Source organism: Python bivittatus, unplaced genomic scaffold (assembly GCF_059951505.1).
Source record: "Python bivittatus isolate LINGU-HERP-01145 unplaced genomic scaffold, Pbiv_v1 ctg000850_np1212, whole genome shotgun sequence".
NCBI lineage: Eukaryota > Metazoa > Chordata > Lepidosauria > Squamata > Pythonidae > Python > Python bivittatus.
Genome location: NW_028277112.1, coordinates 25,302,807 through 25,323,959, shown reverse-complemented (window position 1 = coordinate 25,323,959; position 21,153 = coordinate 25,302,807). Strand labels below are relative to the sequence as shown.

Sequence of the window (21,153 nt, the reverse complement as noted above, 5' to 3'; positions counted from 1 at the left end):
AGAGCCTAGATCTTTATCTATGTACTCTAAGTAGTGATTATTCAATAGCTCTTCATACTAAATTCTACTTGCAACTGAGATCATCTTTTGGTATGTAATCATGCCTTTAAATGACATCCTGTCTGATTTAAAGGAAATATTTGAAACTAGCATGCTGCAAAGCACCAGTTGCTCAGAGCCAATCTGAAATGAAGCGGCACAGAAATAATAGAGACAGACAGATAGATGCAGATGCTTTTTATTTTTAAGAATTTATTTGGGCTCCATATGCATTTTTACCAATAAAAATAGTAGCAAACTGCATCCCAATGTTTCAGGAATGGTTACACCCACCATTTGCAAAAGGGCATGCTCTCTATAATCATCTTTTAGTATGAGTGCTTCAAATTCCACACTGGCCTAAGATGAACAAGGACTTCCTTCTTAAAGAAGTGTTTGCACATATCAGGAAACTAGAATTCATCAACAATTTGTCTTTTAGCACATGAACAGAATGTTGGTGGATGCTCTGACAGAGCAGTGGAATACTCACAAATGACTGTCAGCTGATTTGCGATTTATCACACTAACTGGACATAACTTGGGCCAAATAACTTTAATATAATTGCAGTTCTGGCCCTGGTAGTTTTGGACGACCTCCAAAGGAAAAAAGACACTTCATCAAAATTTGGGGAACACATGTTTCTTCGGCCACTTTCCACTTATCTTCTCTAAGATAGGTTATTAGGCACAGGGGAAAGAAAGGAAAAATAGAATTGAACAGATGCTTAACTTCCAAATGCCTTCATATAAGACGTTCCAGCTTATGAAGTCCAATTTTATCTAGCCCTGACTTCTTAAAAGGAACTTCCCTACTTGAAAGTGTTCCTTCTGGTGTATTTCTATTTAAGGAGTTTCCTAGAGAACAACCAGAAATAAAGAGATTAAAGGTATGAGTCATCAGAATCCATGGCTTCTTGAACATCATGAGGCACACTCTGCCCTGCAGTGCCGCTGCTGTGCATTCTGCTGCCCTGCACTCTACTGCCCCTGCATCCCTGCTGCCTTGCACTCTGCCATCCCTGCTGCTTGTGCTGTCCCGCGCTCTGCCACCCCTGCTGCCCTGCACTTTGCTGCCCTGAGCTCCCCTGACCCTATTGCCCTGCACCCCCACCCACTGACCTCTGTCGTTTTCTTCCTCCTGCTGCCGATGAGGCGCGCCTGGCCTGGCCCTCTGCAAGGCAGCTGCTAGCTGCGTGAGGAAGGCTGTGTGACACTTGAGAAGGCTGCACATGGCCAGCAGCTCCCTCACAAAGGGTCAAGTGCACCTCAACAGCAATGGGAGGAAGAAGACAATAAAGGTCAGCTGGAGGCAGCATGTATGAAGGACAGAGTGCAGAGTGCCAGAGGTGGTGCAGCTCGGGGCAGCAGGGATGGTGGAGAGACAGGCAAATGGGGGAAGCTGAAGCGGAGGCGAGTGTGGCAGGGCAGGAGAAATGTGAAGTCCTGGCCTAACGATTGCAACCAGGACTACTGAAACTGCTGTTGTTAAGCGGCGTGGTCATGTTATGTTTCACCTAATGACTTCATCGCTTAGTGATGGAAATTCCAGTCCCAATGAGGGTCGTTAAGTGAGGACTACATGTACTTACATAAAATTGGTTGAATTGGGGAAAGGGCATCTAAAAGACAAAGACTTGAAGCTCCACTCTCTATTGTTTTTGCTTGAGTGGGAAAACATTATATAAAATTATATAAAAAGGAAATTTCAAAGCATGATAAGTATACTAAATCCTTTCAATTGTTTTGAAAGTTTTTCCACACAGTTTTAACTCATAGGCTACAACCTTGAAGAAACTGTTTTAATCTACTCTTAATTAATCCGGTTAAAATTTCTCAGTTTAAAATATTTGCAAGGATTAGTACATAAAGCTAAATTAATATTGCTAATCTAATTATGACACAAAATTAAGCATTCATTAATAGGGCAAAACAACATTCCTGTAGTTTAATCATATGGGTAAACCTCAAAGATTATTCTTATATTTTGCTACTTAATAGGGGAAAACAGCATTCCTGCAGTTTAATCATATGGGTAAACCTTAAAGATTATTCTTATATTTTGATGTTTAATATTTTTCACAGAAAATACATTGTATGATTAACAGTTCACTGCTATAAAAATGTTCTCTGAGAGTTTGCCAGACTTTTAATGGCCCATCATGTCTGTGTAAAAGAAATAAGAGAGACTTGCAGAAACTAATGAATGCCCTACATACGGGGGAAAAAAAAGCTTTGGTTTCAATCCACTTTGTCAGTTGCTGCTTTGTGCATTAGAGCAGTGACAGCACCACACAAAAATGTAAGGAGCTGGCAAGAAACAGACTAAGAACTATGATGTCACCCACCATAATGGCCATCCATGCTTTTAAGCAGCAGAAGCACTTAACAGAAACAGTTTACCTCAGGAATTGTGTCTGAGATACATACTAATGTTGGAAAAACTGTAAGCGTAGCTTTGGAACTCTTGAAATCAAATGTGACTATCACCTTGACAATTATACCAATAAACAATAAAATACAAATTTACAGTTGTGTCCCATCAAGTTTACAGTCTGGTGCTTTCTCAGATGTAATAGCTATAGACAAACCTAGCATATACAAGAGCTAAAACCAAGCTTACTTAAATTAAAAAGCTTTGAAAACCAAAACTTTGAAAAATATATGTACAATTTAAACTGTATGCAATTTAAGCTGTTTACAATAGGCATGGCACTACCTTCATGGCATGAATTTCTTCTAGTAATCTCTGTGCACGTCTATGGTTTTTCAACACTGCATCTTCAGTACCCCTGAAAAAGAAAGGCATGTAATTCATATTGTATTAATGTGTGTACCTACATATGTGATTACAAACATTTATCCTCTATGCCCCCCCACTTCTCTCTTAAACCATTTAGAGGAGTGCTTTGCTCACAGTATTACCTTTGCAGAGCTGAGAAAGTTGCATCCTTTGTCACGTGTGCATGCTTGTCTCTGTATCAATCACAGAAATAGTTTCTGTGCATACACAAACATGGACAAACAACTGCAGAAGGTTTTTTTAAGCAGCTGCAATGAGCCACCAGAAGAACAAGTCCATTTTGTTTCAAGGGTGGTGTTCTGAAATGCTATCTGATTGGTTTGCACAGCTCTATCATCTATGAATGAGTATATTACATGCAGTAAAATAAGTTATATTTAAAATTGATAACAATGCATGCTGTTATATACTGTATATATGATTGACTGACTATGTGCCATCAAATCGGTGTCAACTGTTAGCAACCACATAGATTTTCCTCCATGATGACCTGTCCCTAACCTGGTCCTTCAGGTCTTCTGATGGTGACCCATCACCATTCTAACTTGCTGCATCTTATTGCTCTTCTCTTCTCTTTCTATATTTCCCAGCATTACAGCCTTCTCCAGAGAGCTAGGTCTTCACATTTGTCCAAAGTAGGATAATTTACACCTAGTCATTTGTGCCTTGGTTAAGAACTATGGGTTGATTTGTTCGATGATCAATTTGATTGTTTTCTTGGATGTTTATGGAATTCTCCAACACCAAACTTCAAAGGCATTGAATACTCTTTCTATCCTGTTTCTTCACAGTCTAACTTTTGCTTCCATAGAGTGTCACCACAATTCTGATTTTTGTAGGTATAAGTCTGACATCTGAATATCTTTTCCAAGGCCTTCACGGCTGCTCTACCAAGTGCTAGTCTGTGGCATATTTCTTGACTGCTTGTTCCTTTATTGTTGATGGTTGATCCTAAAAGGCAGAAGTTATCCACCACTTTACTATTTTCAAGGCCAATTCTAAGGCAGACTGTTCTACCTATTGTCATTAGTTTGGTCTTTTTTATACAGGTAGTCCCCAGTTGAAGAATGAGTTCTGTTCTCAAGGTCTGTCCTTAAGTCAAATTTGTATGTAATCCGGAACAGTATTATTGTATAATACTGTATAAGTAGTATTGTGTAATTAACTCGAACCATTGTGTATTTAACTCGAATCATTGTGTATTTAACTTGAATTTTGCTACAGTGGGCTCTGTTCTTAACTATGTGTCATCTGTAACCCGGAGACTACCTGTATTTAATTTTAGTCCCATTTTTTCACTGTGCTTTTTGACTTTTATTATTAGAATTTGCAAATCCTTTGCATTTTTGGCTATCACAGTAGTGTCCATCAGCATAGTGCAGGTTATTGATATTTCTTCCTCCAATTTTAAAGCCACACTCAACTTTTTCCAATCCTGCTTCCCTAATAATATACTCAGGATATAGGTTGAATAAATAAGGGGAGAGTATGCAGCCTTTTCTTATTCCTTTGCCAACCTGGAGCCACTCTGTTTCACCATGTTCTGTTCATGCTGTGGCTTCTAGACCTGTATATAGATTTTGCATGAGGACAATGAGATGTTCTGGGATTCCCATTTTCCTAAGGACATTCCACAGCCTAACATCATCAACACAATCAAAGGCTTTTCTTTAATCAATGAAGCACACACTGGTTTCTTTTTGGTATTCTTTGGCTTTTTCAATTATTCAGTATGCATCAGTAATAATGTCTTGTGTTCCTTGGTCTTTTCTAAAGACAGTTTGAACATCTGGCATCTCTTTTTCCATGTAGGGCTTTAATCTGTGTTGGATGATCCTCAGCATTATTTTACTAGCATGCAAATTAATTGTGTATCAGGCTTGCACAACTCATAGAGGGGAAAGGGCCAGATCAATACCTTAAAAAATAATTGCAGGCCACAAAAGAAGAACTACCTTGCCAATCAGCTGTTTGGCAGTAGCAGCAATAGAGCTGGCAATGTCCGTGAGGCCTGGAGGTGCACTGCAGCACGTCTTTCGGAGAGGAAGTTGTGCAAAAACCTAGGCGGTGGTGACGGTTGGCAGTGATGGATTGATTATTTTTCAAAGAACACTGGTGGACTGCACAAAGCTGCTTGGCGGGCCGCATGCATCTCATGGACTGTATGTTGTGCAGGCCTGGCATATATACTTTATCATTCTAAAATATGTTATTATATACAGGCCTAGTGTAGATACATACAATATTTTATGCAGGCATACTAGTCATTATTAGGAGCTATGAATTTTAAAAGGACACATAAAAATATAGTACATTTAATGATAATGTTTGTGTTCTTTTTAAAGTATGTTATTGTTTACATACACACATTTTGCTAAGTTTTATAAGTTTCTATCACTCTAAGGACCAATCAATCATTTTATTTACGATTGTCAAAAGTACCTCCAAATATAATTGCAACTTTTTATATTCATTGTCCTAGTTCAGAACTCACCTGCTTGAATAGGAAGTTGTTTTTTCTAGAAACGTATGAATCTTTTTAAAAATGATGAGATCAGTTAACTGCTAGAGATGTGCTTCCCAAAATGGAACCTTAGTTCATATGATGTGGCCTTCTAATATAACGTTTTCCTTTTAAACAGAAGCTATTTCATGTGTTAATTGTGTTCTGCAAAATTCTTGGTAGGCATGCTCTTTTGAATTACGTTCCAATGGTTTGGAAACTAGCAGAATAATGTAAATGGGTATTCGTGCTTTTATGATTGTGAAAAGTAAATACTTTATAGATGTTAGGAAGTTATCTTTCTTTCCATATTTTATTAAATAATTTACCACCAGCAATACTGATTAGAAGGATATTTAAAACTGGATTCCATATGTTACAAATTGAATTTGAATTTTCTTTCTTATATGTTAATAATTTAAAGTACAACATGACATTTAAATATACGTACAGCCTCTAAAATTTGGCTGTTGTTTGTCCGTTTAATCAGAACTGAAATATTTTCATATAATGTTTTACTTAAAAAAAATAAAACTAGGCAGGCATTAACTGAACTGGCAGCAAGTTTGGCCCTGAGTAACAAATGTGAAAACAAATCAAATGTGGCTTTTCAATCAATAAAAGTAGCATATACTCTTTTAACTCAGAGTAAAATTGCATTGTATTGTATTGTAAAATTGTATCAGATAGGACACAATGCAACTGCTGTCTATAAGGGATTGATGTTGTCTAGGTCTGCTTTCTCTACAACTAGTGTATCTTCTGGTCAGTGTAAACAGTTTCTGATAAATGCACAGCATAAACTTCACTTGCACATATTGGTTACATTGACAGGTCTACAGTTCCCAGGGTTAGATCTTGCTCCTTTTTCATATATTGGGATAGCAACTTCTAGAGCCCAATCAAAGAGGAATCCCTTTTTAAATAACTGTGTAAGAGGAGTTCTACTACAATAGAGTAGAACTACAATAGTCCACTATTCTCTAAAGATTTCCACACTGTAAAATGTTTAAAATAAGAGGCAGGAAATCTGTTTTTTTTTTTAATTAAAGAAATACATGGTTTCATGTAAAATCACTTATGGCCATTACAGAATTTTTTTTTAATGTTATGCTCCCTGCAAAAGAAAAATAAAACTTTAGAAAGCACAAAATCCACAACATCAATCCACTCCAAAAGAGAAAAACAGGTAACTAACAAAAACATTGTATTACATATACAAAAAGTCACTCAGTCCAATTTTAAAGCACGTAATTAATCTTTGACCACATGAAATAATACAGTATTAGTCAATCCTTCCATTATACCACTAGAGAGCTGCATCAGAGACCAAAAGTGAACAAGTTTCAGTGATCCAAGATTGAAATCCTAGGGGTATGCTGCCTTTCCAAAAATATAGTCAACTTTTTTGTTGTATCCCATATTTGGTAAATCCATAATTCTTCATACAATGAAACTGTTTGATATATAGTTTAAAACTACAGTCATGTTTTTAAATAATACTGCTCTTTGTAATGCCATACCAATTTATAGATATTGAACCAGAACAGAGGAAAGGTGAGATATGCCCATATCATAAGTAACTCTTGTTCATTTCATACTTCCAGCATAATGTGGTTGACAGCCAACTCTTTTCAACAACAAGAACAAAACAGTATTTTAGGTTTTCAGGATATATGGGAGAATGTTTCAAAAGGGACCGACTCACTATTAATTAATTAATTAATTTTTATTTATTATTAAATCTGTACGCCGTTCATCTTCTCCAATGGGAGACTCTGGGCGGCTACCATTATTTCTATCAAACCAAAGGGAATCTTTTCATTGAAAACACTAAGTAACTTTTTATCTTATGCTTTAAGAAACATATGGCAACTAAAACTTCTATTGGATTCTGTATCTTCCAGAAAGGTATCATTAGATGTATCACAGTAGTGACAGCTACACAGTATAAGAAACAAAGGCAATATTCATATGTAACAGCAAATCAAACTTTTTTTTTTTTTTGGTCAGTTTTGCACATATAATCATAGCTTTGGGGACAGTTCCTGGCTTGTTTTCTCAATTTCCTTTTGTCGATACTCAGAAGAAATGGACAAGGGGAAAAACAAGCCAAGGTTCTTCTTTCAGAAAAAAATTGATCAGCCTTAGTTAAAACAAACCAGGACTTGTAAACCAAAAATCCATATTCTAGTGTGTTCCCCAAATTAGCCAAATTTTCATTTTTGGGATGGGTTTCCATATTACACTTCCATGAGGAGTTCTCAACTGTGTGTTGGAAACCCCAAGGGAGTTGTGTGAAAAGCAGGGGGAGAAAGATACCATTTTTAAAAACTTGATCAGGCTGGTGTGGGTAAAGTAGGAACACTGTCAACATTTGCTCTAGTCTTGGTTCCTCATTTTGCCTTTGTAAACCCACAAATGTAAAGGTTGAGAAACCGGGTTATATAGATTTAAATGGATATATTATTTCTAACACCAATTAAATTATTAATTCTATTAATGGGGACCCACACTTTCAGTTATTATTTAAAGAGTTTGTGGTACCACAATGTTTGAGAACTGCTACACTTAACCCAAAATAAGTTTCATTATAGGTAAACTCAGCCACTTAGGAAGAAGTAAAATATGTCTATCAAACTATTGTAAAATAGGATTGCAGGTACTATAGTTTAAATTTAAAAAGCATACAAAACACGAGAACATGTTTGCTTTGAATTAGCCCTCCCCCACCAATACAGCAGCTTACCTGGTCAGAAATCAATTATATTTGGCCTATTTGTTCTACACAAAAGTCATAGAGGAAAAAAAAGACTTAAACTTACTTTTTCCCCTTCAATTTAGCAATATGTCTAGTTAGTTTCCGAATTGTTAGAACTCTGATTTTCTTCACTTCTTTTCTCATTTTGACAACCTGTGGAAGGGAGGGGGAGGAGGAAGAGGTGTATTATCATCAATATATTTTATACTGAAATACTAGTTTATCACTCCCTAACTTATAAAAATTTTCAGTTAATTTTCTTATTGAAATCAAAACACTTCCCAAAATAGACAGCCAATTAAGAAATACAGGTAGTCCTCAGTTAACGATGATAATTGGGACCGGAATTTCCATCGCTAAGCGATGTGGTCGTAAAGTGCAACATCATGTAACTACATCATGTGACTGTAATCGCGGCAGTCCCTGTTGCCATTGTTAACCAAATCCTACCACTCGTTAGGTGAGGACTCACCCTGATCCAAGCCATTTCTAGCTTGGTCCCTCCTTGTGACGGAATGGAATTATGAAGGCCAGGCTCAGAGAGATAAGCGTTTTCTTAATTCACCAAAAGAGCATGGGAACTAAGAAAACGCTTATCTCCCTGAGCCTGGCCTTCATAATTCCATTCCATCACACTCCTAGATCCAAGCCTTGGTAAGGTGGTAAGGAGTAGGACTGCCTCCTCTTAAACTCCCCCCACCTGCCTATCTCCCCCCGATCTGCCCTTTTGGCCATCCACATAGCCAAAGCCCTGCCTGCCACCTCACCTGCTACGCCACAATCCACTACTGTACCAGCCAGGGCCTTCTTCTGCACCGCCTCCTTTTGCACCAATGCAGCCAGAGCTTCTCTTGCCACCCATCCAGGGCCTCTGTTTGCACCAGCCAGGGCCTTCTTTCACATGGCGGGTTTCTTTTGCAGAAGAAGGCCCTGAGCAAGGCACAAATGGAAGCCCTGGCTGGCACGTGAACGGAGGCCCTGGGCGAGGCTGGCTGCACTGGTGCAAAAGAAGACCCCAGCCAGTACAGTAGTAGTTCATGGTGCGGTGGGCAGGGCTGGATGGTGGGGACCACCAGCAGCAGTGGGTAGGTGGGTGGCCAAAAGTCAGTTGTAAATGCGGGGAGCCCCAAGTGGGCCTGAATTTTGTTCACGTGATTGTGGGGGTGCTGCAATGGCCAGAACTTCATGGACCAAACATAAGTCCCTTTGTTTAGTGCTGTCATAGCTCTGAGTGATCGCTGAATGTTAAGTGAGGACTACCTGCCAATCAAAAGATTAAAAGCACACCTGAGATCTGACCAGAAGCAAGCAACAAAAAACGAAAAATATTCTTAAGTTGACATTTTAAAACTCTTAGACTAAACACAGACAACAGGCAAAGACAGCTTATTTGTATTCATTTATGCCCAAAATTACAATAAAAATGCCTGCATTTCTTCTAAGCCTTTTATAGAACAAGACTTCCTTCAAGTCTATCCTTGAAGAGTATCTGGAAGCTACAGCTGGTGCAGAATGCAGCGGCGCGGACAGTTCTCAATGCCCCTAGGAGGGCACATATAACACTGCTCTTGCATGAGCTGCATTGGTTGCCAGTTTGTTTCCGGGTCCAATTCAAGGTGCTGGTTATCACCTTTAAAGCCCTTTATGGCACAGGACCAGGTTATCTGAGGAACCGTCTCGCCCCGGTTATTTCAGCCCGTCCCACTTGGTCCAGCAGAAGGGGCAGGTTGCAGACCCCACCGGTCAAGGAATTTCAATTGGTGGGGTCTAGGCAGAGGGCCTTTTCTGCTGTGGCTCCCACCCTATGGAACATCTTGCCCCTGAGGTCTGGTGTGCCCCCTCCCTCATGGCCTTCAGAAAAGGGGTTAAATCCTGGCTCTGCCAGAAGGCCTGGGGGCCGGATGGGGGCTCGCATCTGTAGAGATGGCTGGTGGGGTGATGGGTTTGGTTCCCCCCGCCCAGCATCTTGAAGGTTTTATGGCTAAAATTTACAGGGGGGGGGGTTAGGATTTTTTTAATGTATGTTTCTATTTTAATTATTTATGGATTTTAGCTATTGTTGGAGGGATTGGCGTTTTTTCCTTTTTTGTTATTGTGAGCCGCCCAGAGTCACCCGTTGGGGGAGATGGGCGGCATACAAGTTTAACAGTAAATAAATAAATAAATAACCATGTAAATAATTTAGAATGATTGTATGAATCTGTGATGGACTGGAATGGTGGGAGGGGAGTAAAGAATGTGCTCTCATCTCCAGAGGAGCGAGGAAGAGATAAGCGGAGGAGACTGGCACCTCCCTAAGAAATTCCATCGGTGTGAACTGGCTGAGCCTGGGAACTGGTTTCATTCTGGGAAGATTCTTGTTAAGGGGTTGTAGCTAATAAACCTTGCTGGTTTCATTCTGCAGGATCTCCTGGAGTTCCTTGGGCTAGGCCCGACAGAATCACAGATAACCACTCAAAGAATCAATTACAGGTAAGAAACTTGTTCTTCAGTATGATCCCTATACATCACACATAAGGATGAATGTAAGCTTTCTTATAAGATGGATGGTTAGGACAGCTCTAGTTAGGACAGCAAAGAAGATAGTACAGCTTTACTAAACATAGCATGTGCCTGAGCTCACAGATTCATGCAATAAGGCTTCAGAAATATGAGCAGTGGAGACCAGCCCCATAGAGAAGTGGAAAATCTGACGGAAAAGACTTCAAAGACAGAGAAAGTAGTAACAGAACAATCCCAGAGACAAGTAGGAGCAGGGCACTGGACCAGCTGGTAACACAATATAACACATTAATTCAAACTGAAAAATTCTAAAGACAAATTGGATGCTCCTTTTTTGGATCCTCAAAGAAGAGAAACTGTTGAGAGAAAGAGTGAAACAGCTCTTTCCTATCTATATTTAGATGGTAGTCTCATTCAGACACTGAAGGAGTGTTCCAGGTACAAAGATGACAAAATGAAAAATGTACACAATAGCAAAGGTTTATTATGGTGAAAATCAAAATTCACCTTTGGGAGAAAGGTAGATTCAGGACATAAAATGATTGTCCTGGATTGTCTGATCCATCCTGAAGGAACATTTCAGTAGCTTTATGTGTTGGAATTATCACCTTCAGAAAGGCCACCTCAAGACTGAGTACACTATTCATGATAGTCAAACATTTAAAGGATTTCCTCATACATAGAGTAGTGGATATAAGAAAAAATGAATTGTCATCAGCAAGGGAATGCATAGCTGATATCTGTTAAGTATACTTTTAAAAAAGAGAAGGTGAAATATTTTAATTTGAAGATGAGTGAGTCTAAAAAGCCAATCACCTTAATCTGTCTTCCACAAAGTTATCTGTGACACAGGCTATAACAGAAGTTCTATTACTACATAACTAGTTAGTAAATGTCTGAACAAAGGAAGGAATTAAATATATGGTTCCCATTCACCCCCACCAAAAAAGTGTAGGCAAGGTAGTCACCTTATCACTCCAAATGATGATCTGGAGGCTATGGGCAAACCTCAGTAAGGCTCAGTGCCAAACATCTGGGAAATACCACTCCAAAAATAAGAATTCTCAGCCATGCTCACAGAGAAAATTCACAATTATACAACCACTGCAGCAATTGAAAAAGGCACTGAGTTGAGAGAAGGACTATAGTTTAGGTACCAGCATGGAAATGCTGTATTTCAGGGGCATGAGTTGCATTCCTCATGCTGATCAATTTCAAAAAGGTGAGTTAAACACAGGGCAGTGGCACCTCAAATAATATTTGATTTTTAAAAGGAAGTAAAACTTAAAAAAAAAACAACCCTCAAGAAGTTAACTGCCAGATAGAAAGGTTTACATCTTCAAACCAATGAGCCATAAATAAGAAATCTATCCAAGATGACTATTTCACATTAACCAATGCTCTTCTTAATATCATATAAATAGGAAGCACTTTTTTTAGAAATCCTCTTACAGACTGCACATTTAAATAAATTATCCCTGCAATAGTCAATACTTGTCTATAAATATTATTTCTGATTTTGTTTAAGGAAATATGCTCAAACACATGTAACTTCAATAAATAATCAAGTAAAAAGGAAAAATATTTTATTTAGAAGCTTACATAGCTATTTTAGGTATGGATATGAAAATAGTTTGTTTATAAAATGTACCTAAATTAAATCTGGGGTTCTAATTATGAGTTTTTGGCCAGGTTTTAAAAGCTTTCCATCAGGTATTCAGGTCAACAAGGCTTACCTCCTACCAAGTTTTCTACCATATTTTGCCCACATATCCATGATTCTCGTCATGCATTAAACAACCTGGTGCTTCAACCTTTTTTTTTTTGGCCAGACTTGGCCAAATGTCTCCTGACATTGGATTTTGGCATGCAATCAGCTGTTAAACAAGCACAGCTCTTATCCTCACAGAATGCCCATGCCATGAACAGCTGTACCAACTGAATTTCTGCCTAGCATGTAGCTATTTAAAGACTCAAAGTCACAGGGAAGAAAATTTCAAAACCCTACATCCAGAGGAAAAAAGTACATCAACTATATTGCATAGACGTTTCAGCTGATGTGGATGAAAAGCTCACAAGCTATAATAAGTAAAAATAACAACAACCTAGCATATACAAAAACCTACAATTTAAAGAATAGCAGCAGATCATTATGCACTAAAACATATATATTTAACTTCCTATCCAATATTTACTTTTTTCTAGAATACTGTGTGGAAGAAGAGTATATTTTTAGGAACTAATTCAACCAAAAGCAAATTCTAACTGCTGGTCATGAACATAAGAAATGCCATCCTAGAGGAATCCAAAGGACTATTTAGTCCAATGCTCTCTTCCCACTTTGATCAAGCAGGACATTGAGGCAACAACACCCTCTTGGTCATGTTCTACACCATCTAATATTCACAGGCTTTCTGCCTCTAATTTTAAAGACAAGAAGAGACCTACCAGCAAGGTGGATAGACTCAATTACAGTGTCAATGGGTGCACAACTGGAAGACCTGAAGGACCAGGCTGAGGATAGATCATCCCGGAGAAAACCTATCTGTGTGGTTGCTAACAGCTGACATTGACTTGATGACACATGATCAATCAATGTTGTTGTCAGTATGACATAGCCATTAATCACCTTTACTCATCAATTGTTCAAATTCTGTTTTCTTAATTCAGTTTGGTGATTCCCACATACTATATGTAGCCACTAATTTTGTGGTGTTATGACTGTTCTCCATTATAACTTGTATTTCAAATTTAAATGCCTCTTATAAAATAATTTAAATTTAAAAGTTTTCTTATTCAGCCAAAACTATCTTCTATAAAACTTAAAAGATTCCATTTCTTGAGAAACAAATATACTTTTCAGTTTCCTTTTGCATACATACTAGAATGACAAGCATTTAATAATTATATTCAGAGCAATCATACTACATTTTTTAAAAAATAAAAAGTGCCTAGTACACTCAACTCAATCTAACAACCTGCAAGAAAATTTAAGATTAGCTTTAAAGGGAGGACAGTGGAATGTTAAGAGGAAATATTAAAAAACTCTCTGAATCATATCCAAATTTTATAAATTGTAAAGACCTTGTAAGGGGTGGCAAATATTGGAAAGAAATATTGCATTAGAATAAAATGTTATGCTTGGCTACATAGGGGGCTTGTTTTTAAGTTGAACAGAGAGAAGACATCCAATTTAAGCTAACCCACAGCCAAAAATGTAAGAATACTGTACTCTTTGGAAAGTTTGACCAAATGGGGAAAAAGATCTTAATAAAGGTATAAATAGAGTAAAGCCACCATGGTGTAAAAATATTACAAGTGTTACCAAGTTATGCCATCTTTCCCAGATCAGAGTTTCTGTCTTGGATTTCCAACTAAGATCCCCAAATCCAGAGAATTTCGCAGTAATATTAATCTAAAAGCTATATATCAGCACTGAGTTAGTTGAAGGATCATGCTATAAAACAAAGTGGCAGCCTTAAGTATGATCCTAAGGATATGCATTTGGAAGTCAATGCATGCCAATCCTACTGCAATCAAGAGAATAAATGGACAAGAAGTAACCCTTTCAAAATCCCTGTCTGCTGATATTTTGCTTATGGTCATCCAAGTGCTGTTTTAAATTGTCCAAATTCCATTTCCAAGGTCACTTGTCAACATTTTGCAACATCATGGGCAAAAATTTAACACATGGCAGCACCTGCATACTATTAGCTGCCTGCAGTCAAAAAGCCAACATATTTTTGAAGAATTTACCCTGCATCCAATGGGTAATGTGAAGTGCATAAAGTGAGGTAAATCAGCATGAATTATTATGGTCCAAATGATTCTGTTGTTCACACATAATGTAGGCTGCTTTATTTATTTTTTCCTAATAAATCAAAATTTTAGGCTGCCCTACTCATAATGACTCTGAGTGGTGTACATGTTAAAAAAAATCCAATACAATAAAAGCAAGTGAGTGATAACCTGGGGACTAATATACCTAGCATGTTAATAAAATTCCCACAGAAGGCTTTCCTAACCCTGGGGAAAAAGCCAAGTCTTCAGAGCCTGTTCAAAAGATGGCAGGGCTGAGGCAATTCAAAATCCCATGGGGATGCTATTCTAGATGGCAGGCACCATGATGGAGAAGTCATGCTGTCTAGCTCCCATCAAAGGATACTGTTTTAAATATGGGACTTGGAGATCTTACCCTGTCAGATCTTACTGGACAGGGACTGAAACAATGGGAGAAAAGTGGTCCTTCAGAGATCCAAACCTTATGTTATGAAGGGCTTTATGTATCACAACCAGCACTTTGAATTATGTCCAGAAGCCTACTGATAACCAATGCATCTTATGTAGTAGAATGAATGTTACATGGGCATACTGAAGTATGTCCATAATTGCCCACACCACCACATTCTGGGCCAGCTGCAACTTCCAAGTAATTCTTAAGCACAGTCCCATAAAGAACACATTGCAGTAGTCCATATGTAAGCTGACTAAGGCATGAATGACTGTGAAAAGGGATTCCTGGTCTAGGAAAGGGTGGAATTCATGCACCAGACATATCTGGGCAAAGGATCTCCTGACCTATTCAAGTGGGAGCTGTGAATCCAGAACTCCCAAATTGCATACCAATTTTGTCTGGGGAAATGATATCCCATTCAAAACTAAAGATGGAAAATCCACAGCCAAAAACATAAGAGCCACTCATTTTGTCAGGGTTCAGTTTAAACCTGTTCCTCCCTACCCATATCCCAACAACTTTCAGGCATGGGACAAGAGTTCAAGAGCATTATGCTACATAAGGGGGGGGGGGAATTAATTAGAGTTGATGTAAGACTGTATAGTCTGTATAGATGTATAGTTTTAGAATTATTTTCAGAAAAGCAGAAAATTAAAGGTGGGGAAATATGCATTCCTTCCCCATTACCTTGTTCACGGATCAAATATATGCCACCCTGGCAAAGTTATATATTTACCTGTCTTCCCAACTGATATGACAAATTCAGAAAAAAATGAAGCTTGTGCTAGTAAAATTGGAACAGGAAGTCATCAAGAAAATGAAAAATATTGTCTGGCTAGAACTATAACTGCAAAAATGAATGTTTTATTTATCATCTTTCCAATATGCACCCCCAAAATGTGTCTAGTTTAAACTTTAGTAGCAATCATAAAATTTAAAAAAGAGAGAAACTGATATGTACATTGGTATTTGAAAACTCTTATTCCAACATACAGTACACATTAGAATCCTCTAAATATCTATATAAGTGAAGATTGGGTTGTCTTTGACATGCAATGACTACTTTTCTCAGCAACAGCATGGAAGATGTTTCCAATTTCCTTCTTCCCTCTCACCCCCCACCCCCGCCTCGACTTGTGTTCTTGTGTTCTTTTATTCAAGTACTAACCAGGGTTGACCCTGCTTAAGTTCCAAAATCAAACGGCTGTTGCCATATACTGAACTAAATGCCTATTCACTGGAATAAAGTCAAATTAAGTGGAAGATTACATGAATATCAATAATATTGTTTGCATTTAGGAAAAGATTCAGGGTTGAAACATTAAAATTTATTCCAATTATAAAACCATGAATTAAGTGTATTTTGAACACTATACAAATTAATAGCTGAAAGGCCAAAATTAAAGCAGATCAGAGCAATCTTTTAGTGGACAAGAGCCAAATGTAATTGGGGGCAGGGGGAGGGATATAGGGGAAGGAATAATTACACACAGGAGTTCAGGATTGATTATCCTGAATTAGAGGGATATCTGTACTGACAGATCTGAACAATCATAGGTCAACTGTGCCAGATGCCTTTTAAATTCATACTTCAGACACCTGTAGATAAATCAGTATACAATAAGCATAATTTTCAACACAGCTATGCTAAAACCATTTTAAATATAGTCTACAGCAAGTTCCCATGACTTAGCCTGCATATTTTTATTCTGCACCAGCCAAGTAAGAAGCCACATGTTTTATTTTTGTCAACTTCTAGCTAGCCTACGTGGCCCAGCCACACACATTTTATACAAACTACTTAGAGAAGAAGAGTTGGAGGGGGATAATACTCTGTGACACATACAATCATTTAATAATTTTAGCATATAGCATATAGCAAATACACCTATTGTGCTTGTATTTTTAATTTTCATAAGCTGTTGAAAGCAAATATGCCTGAAATGCTGATCACAATTTGACTTTAATGCTCCGATACTGATGATGTGGCAAACTGAACTTGAAGAAGAGCTGCTGGAAAAGTTCCTAGGAAAAAATGCTGTTCGCCTGAATTCCGTCTCTGATTCTGAGCTGGGAAATTTTATGATGTTGTTAAGAAAGGTTGCTTACAACACTGATGTTATTTCATAGACAATGAAAAAAAAATACAGTTTAGTTCATTATAGGAAATTCTTACTAATGAACTTACATTTATAATTATAAACTTACTACTTGTATTATCAAAGAATCAAAAAAGGACTGAGACACATGAATGGTTCCTTTCCAATATTTTACATTTTTAAGCTGTATATGAAAGCCAGTGTGATGTAATGATTAGGAGTGGAGAGACCCAAGTTCTAGTTGTCTCTCCAGCACAGAAAACATCTGGGTGACTTTGGGCCAATCATTATAGGTCATAATGATTGGGCCAATCATTATAGGTCACTCTCTCTCTCTGCCCTAGATTGGGAAGCTGAAAAACATCTATCTACCAGCCTGCAGTAAACTAGCATGATAGACTGCACCTTTGTAATATGAGGAGGCCTTCATCCTGCAATGGACTGATTCAGGATAATGATGATGGGGGGGGGGGGACAGATTCTATAGCCATGAGACAACTTATTAGAAAGTGGAATAAATATATAAAACATGACAAAATGGTGTTTTTGTTTCTCTTAATCTTCAAAAAATTACTGCTACTAATTCCTATGCCATACTCTCTCAATAATCAGGATAAGTTCAAACCACAATGTTCAAGATACTGTTAATGAAAATATTTATTCCTGATTGGTGGAAAAAAACAAAAACAAAATATAAGGGTGCAACCTTACAGTGCCTGAAGATATTTGCCAAATATGCTGATTTCCCTTCTTTGAGGTGAGGGACACCTCTTATTTTGGAGAGGGAGAATCCAACATTAGATTTACTTTTCTGCCTCCTGACCCATTTCTTTCTTCTTTTCTGAAGTTAAATCCTGACCTTGGATAATATTAAAGTGTTGAGTAACTTAGATGGTTATGTGAGCTGACTCTGTAGCATACAATGGATCTTTACTGATTTCACCTACCAAGGCCACCGCTCACAACATATTTGGATATGTTGTAGTACACCAACCAATATTTAGGATTACTCTATTAAACACACTATGGCTGCAAGTTTATATTCACTTTATTGACAATAATACTTATTCATTTCTACAGGATTACCTGCAATCTGTCGAAGTGTCGCAGTTTGCTAATCCCATCAAAAAGAGGGAGAGAGAGAAAGAAGGCTGTTTATTTAGAAATCTATGTACCATTTGGCTTTGAAGTTCTAGAATCTATTTAAATTGTGAACAAATGTAGACCTGTCCTTGGAAATGGGGATGCAATGAGTGAGCCATTCAAGGGGTGAAGGGAGACTTTCAGAAAAGATAACTCAGTTCTGAGAAAGAGGGGGCAGAGAGAAACACTGACAGAAAATCTTTCCAAGATTCTGTTATTCTAACCCTACAACAATTAAAAAAAAAAAAAAAACCTGAAATCCCTGCCTGGACTGTTTCTTGACCTTGCCTACCCTGAAGGACTGACATAAATACAAAGAACTGAGTCACTGGCTAAGCCACATTCCAGTTTTTAAAAAAGTTTCTTCTGCCAGACCTAGAGCCAGGAAAAGAGGGCAGCATAACTATAGAGAGACAACAAATCAGCAGCAATCAGAAAAAACTATAAAGCAAATGTTGTAATAGCCATAAATTATGGAAAATATTTTTGAGGGTCTTTGCTTTTATTTTCTATTTAAATTATAAAAAATGTAATTATACAAACAAACCATATAGACCAAGAATGAGCAACTTTTACACTATAGAACTCTTTTTATAACATCCCTAAAAATTGGAAGAACACAAAACAGATGCACTTAATTTCACACCTCCATTGATTAGTAAAATTGATCTCATGTACATATGCTGTAGGCATAAAAACAGGAGCAATATCAAGGAATAAGTTGTTCTTACAAATAAATTTAACCACAGAAGCACACAGCTGCCTAGCCTCAAACCGATGAGCTGAGTGCCTTCATCATGCAGGATAAGAGAAGGAATTATGAGCTTTGGCTAGAGAACCTGTGTACTCAGGTTTGTATTTTTTCTTTTTTTTTTTTAAACTTCAAACCATATAAAATCCTTTAAACTGTCCCTTTGCAGCTGCAACTGAACTTAGGAGCTGCAGTTGAACTCTAAAAATACATACCTCAGAATATTTGGTCTTTGCTATAATTATTTGCTCTACCTTTTCTTCTGTAGACTTTGATTTTCTCTTGGGAACAGAAAAATAGACTCTGAAAATACTCTGACATCACATGAATATAATTTAGACCTGTTTTTTAAAAAATGTATTTACTTAACAAGTTATAGCAATAAGAGGCTGCTTCTGAAGATCCTGTCATTAGACTGACTGAGGAAGTGGTGGTGTACCAAAAAGAGGAACAAGAAAATGAAATCTTATAGGACCTGGATATAACAAGAAGTAAAAACAAATAACATGAGTTATGAAGTTTCAGAGTTCAATTCATACTGAAGCTGGTGAGGTAGGAATCAGGACTCCTCAAACTGCAACATGCTGTTCTATAACCACTGAACAAGTGCACTTCAAGCTTATGGCTGGGGAAAGAACATCAAAGAACTGGGAGGAAAAGGCTTGAGATTTAAACCCTAGAACTAGCCTATATATAAAACCTGATTTTTGTGTTCTGCAGCAGGCTGTTTGTATATACAACTTCTTTCTTATCTTCAATGTAGCAAATTACCTAGGAATATAAAGTCCTTAAGGATTCTGCTGTTACCTAATTACTGAATGAAGAGTTGTTAAGGACCAAAAATTGAACGGAAATCTCCATTTAAGCTGACTTAAACTCTCGGAGGAAAGGTGAGATATCAGATAATCAAACACTGATTGAAATCTGACACAAAAGTCTACACTTGTACAAACACAAAATGTACCTAGCTTTGTAAACTATTCAGATGCAATACTATACATGTAGAATGCTTCATATCCAACATTATGAAATTCATAATTTCAAAAATTTTTAAAAAGTACTTTGGGCTTCAACCAACCTCTTAAACATATCTTTTTAATTCTTCTTCTTCTTCTTTTTTTGGCCCCAGAAGAAGAAAATGGCAAACTACTTTGATACTGTTGCTAAGGAAACGATATGGACATCTTTATGAAATCACCATAAGATGAGTCCAACTCAGAGACTTTATGGGGATTTTTTTTCTAGAAGTTCCTGACTTGTTCAAATATACAACTTACAAACAAATAGAAACTGATTTACTAAATCAGTTTTCAAAATTTGGCTTCTGTCATTTTAAACATTTTGTAATGTGACCCAGGGCTCCTGAAGACCTTGGGTATAACCACCAAAGATCTCCAGAAATTGTTATCACATAGTAATTTTTAACATGAGAGAAAGAAAAAAAAATAGACTTTGTCCTAGTTCTACCCACAACCTTTTTGAAAGGGGGTTCCCTGCTTGCAATTCAAAATCCAAGTCCAGCCTCTAGCCCAGAGAAAGTTATACACCCCTGACACAGAGTTTAGTCCAACCGAACAATATATGCCAACTTACAACTCTGACAAATAAAATTACATATAATAAAAGCATCCATAGGAGAAACAAAGCTGAAGTATTCATGCCATTCCTAAAAATTTCTCAAGAATATATTTAAGGTCTTGTTATCTCTCTCATTTATAGGAAAGAAGAATGGAGTTCTTTTATTTCAAACAGATCTATAAATTCAAAGGAGTCAAAATATTTACTTCTATATATATAAAAAACCCACCTATGTTAAAATAGATTCCGTAATTTTGCTGAGAACACTATTCAAATTGATATTTATATTAAATTAAACTGATTTGTAAGAAAATTAAACTTATTTGTAAGAAATCTTGTACAAGTAGTGACAGAAAGGGAGAAATCCATTACTTATTTTGTGCTGCCACCTAGCAATGTTTTCAAGAAATATTTGCACACAAATGCATATATAGTACACTCCTTGAAATTTGTTCATTTATATCCACTTACTTCAATCTTACATATGCATACAGAAAAGGAGACGTTGTTTAAATAAAAAAATATTTACTTCAGGGTTGCACTGATTTTAACTTTAAAACTGAGGCAAGCAACCCCCCCCAAAAAACCTTGTGTGTAGAAGTTCATAATTTAATGAGAAATTCATTAAATTCATTACTGAGAACATATGTGTATAGACAATAACCTAAACAAGAAACGGCAACCAGGTTTGAGTAACCCTATCCTTAATTGCAAATACTTCAAAGCTTATTGTTATTGCT

At 37.2% G+C, this 21,153-nt stretch overlaps 1 protein-coding gene across 2 annotated transcripts in view; it reads right to left on the bottom strand.

Annotated features, from left to right (window-relative positions):
- SRFBP1 (serum response factor binding protein 1) overlaps nt 1–21,153 on the bottom strand; it is a 44,792-nt gene that overhangs the window by 19,557 nt on the left and 4,082 nt on the right. Inside the window, exons 2-3 of one of the 2 annotated variants that reach the window (XM_007433843.3) lie at nt 8,171–8,259; nt 2,759–2,831 (exon numbers count right to left, since the gene is read on the bottom strand). In XM_007433843.3, the coding sequence (XP_007433905.1) occupies nt 2,759–2,831; nt 8,171–8,259 (162 nt within the window). The remainder of the gene's footprint in view (nt 1–2,758; nt 2,832–8,170; nt 8,260–21,153) is intronic. The other variant, XM_088129970.1, reaches the window with a different exon arrangement.